The sequence below is a fragment of the Phacochoerus africanus genome, chromosome 11 (genome assembly GCF_016906955.1).
Source record: "Phacochoerus africanus isolate WHEZ1 chromosome 11, ROS_Pafr_v1, whole genome shotgun sequence".
Taxonomy (NCBI): Eukaryota; Metazoa; Chordata; class Mammalia; order Artiodactyla; family Suidae; genus Phacochoerus; species Phacochoerus africanus.
In genome coordinates, this window is record NC_062554.1 from 50,937,988 (window position 1) to 50,942,585 (window position 4,598).

At 36.0% G+C, this 4,598-nt stretch overlaps 1 protein-coding gene across 1 annotated transcript; it reads right to left on the minus strand.

The window, feature by feature from the left end:
- Positions 1–3,257: 3,257 nt before the first annotated feature.
- On the minus strand, positions 3,258–4,187 carry LOC125111085 (olfactory receptor 8B3-like). The gene has a single exon (XM_047752899.1). The coding sequence runs from the start codon at positions 4,185–4,187 to the stop codon at positions 3,258–3,260; it is 930 nt and encodes a 309-aa protein (XP_047608855.1).
- Positions 4,188–4,598: the final 411 nt, after the last annotated feature.

Here is a 4,598-nt window from a genome sequence, read left to right on the forward strand (position 1 = left end):
GTTTATTTTTCTGAAAATGAAGATTTTACTTGAGTTTTGACTTAAAATGAAAGAAACACTAGTGAAAAAATTAACCAACATTTGAGAAATCTCAAGTCATTATAAAATACAGAACAGAGTAGATACAGCTCTGAAATGTCTACAAAGGTTTCCAAATGGCTCAGATGCATTTACTTGTTTAGATTAGACTAATGGAACAAATTAGTTTCCATAAGGAAAACCAGTTTATCAAAACAAATAAAGAAAAAGGAAACTCCAACCAAGAACAACTATTTTACATAAATAGAACCTTCTCAGTGAAAATGAAGCATGCTAACATTGGGGTTAGGGGATGAGATATGAGTGGTCATTTTAACCATAAGACAAGGATTTAGCTCTGCCAAACATCTAAAAACAAACAAGCCAATGAACCAGCTATCCTAAATTTCAAACCTCCTAAATATTAAGTGGAGATTAAGAAAGTTATCAATACCAATATTATTAAAGGTATCCCAGAAAATATGTAAAATATCTGTTGATACATTATACTGAGGATTTTTAATGTGGCATTTTGCCTTTGAAAAACTAATAATGCAATTCCTTTCCAGTAAAGTTAGTGCCAATATACGGCACCAAATATTTCTTTCAAGTTGTCATTATACTGCCAGCTGCAATTTGAGGTTTAGTACCTTAAAATCCATAGAAGTACCTTATGGAAGTCAACAAAAACAGGGGTGATTTAGATGTTCCCAGTTTTCTACCTCCTTTGGTGTAACTGTTTTAAATATCAAATTACTTAGGTTTCATCCTATCCTGTGGAAATCCTAATTATTTCCAGGGCCTTCAAAAAGGAGAGTAGAGTCACAGATAGGAGTATTAAGTATCCATCATTTTACTCTCTCAATTCCTTCTTACCCACTTGAGTTTCAGTTACCATTAACTATTTTACCTCCTGTAGCTGCTGCCTTCTTTCTGCCCGGTTCCAACTTCATTTCCCAATGCACTATTAATATACAGTGATATGCATTATAATTTCATCAAAGATTTATGTACAGTGGAAAACATTTAAAATAATGTTCAGAAAGTTCCTATTGTGGCTCAGCAGTAAAAAGCCCAACTAGTATCTATGAGGATGTGAGTTTGATCCCTCACTTCACTCAGTGAGTTAAGGGTCTGGCATTGTAGTGAGCTGCAGTGTAGGTCACAGACTTGGCTCAGATCTGGTGTTGCTGTGGCTGTGGTATAGGCTGGCAGCTGTAGCTCTGATTCGACCCCTAGCCAGGGAACTTCCATATGCTGCAGGTACAGCCCTAAAAAGCAACATAAATAAAGAAATAAAGAAAACAAAACAAAATAAAATAAAATCATGTACCAAAAGGATATAATTTCAGAATTAAATTTTTTCCTAAGCCTTGTGACACTTTCCACACAAGAACCTCTTATTTATTGGCCATGTGTTTTGTTGAGGTCTGTCCTAATGACATGATTCTGGTTCCTTTTTCTTTCATGCCCTGTTCTCTGAATAATAACCACTTGCAAACATCCAAAATTTGGTTTTCTAAATTTTGCATAAAAAGTAACTTCCCTATTTGAGTTAGTCACCTCATCAATACACTAGCCCCAAAGGCCCTCCTTTCCCAATAACAACAACAAAAACCCATTAAACTATTTGCCTAAACAAACAAACAAATAATAAGAACCACAAAGTAACGCATAGCATGAGAGAAATTCATATATCCTCTTGGAATAAATAATAGTGAAGCATATTTTCCCTAGTACGGTCTTACTAAAACAGAATAGAAAGAAATGGATATATATATATCTTACAAAAGTAGTAGATTTGAAATTAGAAAGCTGTTTAGTTTTTTTCTTTTCTTTATGAAGCTATGACTTTAATTCATTTAGCATTCTGAACTTCAATTTATCATCTATGAAATAAATGGATTTACATGACCTGTCATGTGCTGGATTCACTGAACAAAGGTAAAAAGACAACTCTTGCCAAAAGAAGCAATGCAAAATATTTACAGGTGGAAGATGAATTATAGTCAAAGCCTTTGTGAAATCATCAATCTCTGGCACTTAAAGGAAACAGTTTCTTCCTAGTGAGAGAATGGAGTAGAAATGCAGTATCTGATTAATGCTTCTAATATCAACTGACTAAGAAGCATACCACCCATAAAACAATATCACTTTAGTGTTACCTAGTTGATTTTGATCATTTGTCTTTTCAACCATCATTTTGTTGGTTGAAGACCAAGACCATCATTTCACTGGTCGTGTTATATCAAAGGTGTCTCAAATTTGATCACTTGGAGACCAATTTATTTTTCCAGTAAAAATTAAAAATCCAGGGAGTTCCCGTCGTGGCGCAGTGGTTAACGAATCCAACTAGAAACCATGAGGTTGCAGGTTCGGTCCCGGCCCTTGCTCAGTGGGTTAACGATCCGGCGTTGCCGTGAGCTGTGGTGTAGGTTGCAGACACGGCTCGGATCCCGCGTTGCTGTGGCTCTGGCGTAGGCCGGTGGCTGCAGCTCCGATTCGACCCCTAGCCCGGGAACCTCCATATGCCACGGGAGTGGCCCAAGAAATAGCAAAAAGACAAAAAAAAAAATTAAAAATTAAAAATCCAAAATTACAATTTAAAAATAGCAGAGATATTACATTTCTTTTTTATTATAAAGTATTACACTTTAATTGTGTAAAAGCGTAAACAAAGAAAGTCACAATTTTTAAATCTACTTTCCTATGCTGAGATAACACAATTAATATTTTGGTGTATTTCCACTGAGTCTTTTTTTATGTCCATTTTTATGACCTGGGAACATAATGACTATATTGCTAACTAGTTCACATTTCCTACTTCATGTCTTCAACAATTTCCTCTTATATTTTTTCTATAGCTTTTAAAAACATTTTTATTTTTATTTTTTAATTTATTTTTTTATTAAAGTGTAGTTGATTTACAGTGTTGAGCCAATTTCTGCTGTAGAGCATAGTGACCCTGTCATACATATATATACATTCTTTTCCTCATATTATCTTCTTAGGGTTACTGTTAAAAATGAAAAATGGGGGAGAAGATATTGTGCAAATGCTTAAGGAAAAAAAGAAGTCCCAGATAGAAAGATTACAAAGTAATTATTGAGAGAAGGCTCAAATTTTCTTAATCATGTTATAAAAAAATAGGATTATAAGGCTATGACTAAAAATATTTAACTAAACACACAGAAACCCTTTGCCATGTAATTACATGCACAGATAGATATAGTTTCAAATCAAAACTCTCCCCTCCTCAGGGTTTTTCTCAGAGCAAGTCTAACATCTTTATTCCTCAAGCTGTAAATTAAGGGGTTCATCATGGGAACTACATTGGTGTAAAAGACAGAAGAGATTTTCCCTTCATCCATGGATACAGAAGATGGTCGGAGATACATAAAAGCACTTGATCCAAAGAACAAAGAAACAGCAATTACGTGGGAACTGCAGGTGCTGAAGGCTTTAGACCTGCCCTCCATGGAGTTGATGCGGAGGATGGTGGTGAGGATGAGACCATAAGAGATAAAGATGGTGAGACTGGGTATGATAATATTTAGGCCTCCCACAATGAAAACTTCCATCTCAATGAGGTAGGTACTTGTGCAGGAGAGCTGGAGCAGAGGGTGGATGTCACACAAATAATGGTTGATAGTATTTGCAGCACAAAAGGTCAGTCTCAGCATGCATCCAATAAGGGTAGTGGCATCAAAAAACTCCATTAGGTATGAACCAAGCACAAGGCTGGAACACACTTTAGGGGACACAGCAATATTATACAATAGTGGGTTACAGATGGCTACATAGCGATCATAGGCCATGGATGTCAGCACATAGCATTCAGAAATGCCAAAAAAACTGAAAAAGTAAAGCTGAGTCATGCATCCCATATAGGAGATAATATTCTTCTTTGATATTATGTTGATCAGCATTTTGGGTGTAAACACAGAAGAATAACAAAGATCAATACATGACAAGTTAAAGAGGAAAAAGTACATAGGGGTGTGCAGGTGGGAATTGAGCCCAATTAAAGTTATCATGCCCAAATTTCCCATCATTGTGATTATATACATCATTAGAAATAGGAAGAACAGGGGGAGTTGGAGATCTGGTTGGTCTGTTAATCCCACCAATATGAAGTGAGTCATAAAAGAGCCATTTCCTGGAGCCATTCTTCTCTAAGGGGATCTTCAAGCACAGGAAAAAGGGGTTACATTGAGAAAAAACAGCTTTTCTTACATCTTCTTGCACAAGGTAGTGTACATGCTGGAATGACTGAGATTAGCCCAACCTGGGCCCATAGACTTTCTTTACATTACCATGAAAACAAGTCTTTATAAACTAAACAGCAAAAAGCAACAAAATTTAGCCTATGGAGTGAAGGCAAATTCTGACATATGCCAACATAACTGCTAGAAAAAACAAATGCTTAGGGAAAAGAAGTCTGAACCAGGACAGAATTTTCCTTCTCTCATCTCACCCTTTTTTCTTCATTTGATTGGACCCTCCCTTCACCAGTAAAATTGGAGGCAACAACCAAAAAAACCTCATGCTTTGCTCCAATGCAGCTAAGACCTTATGAG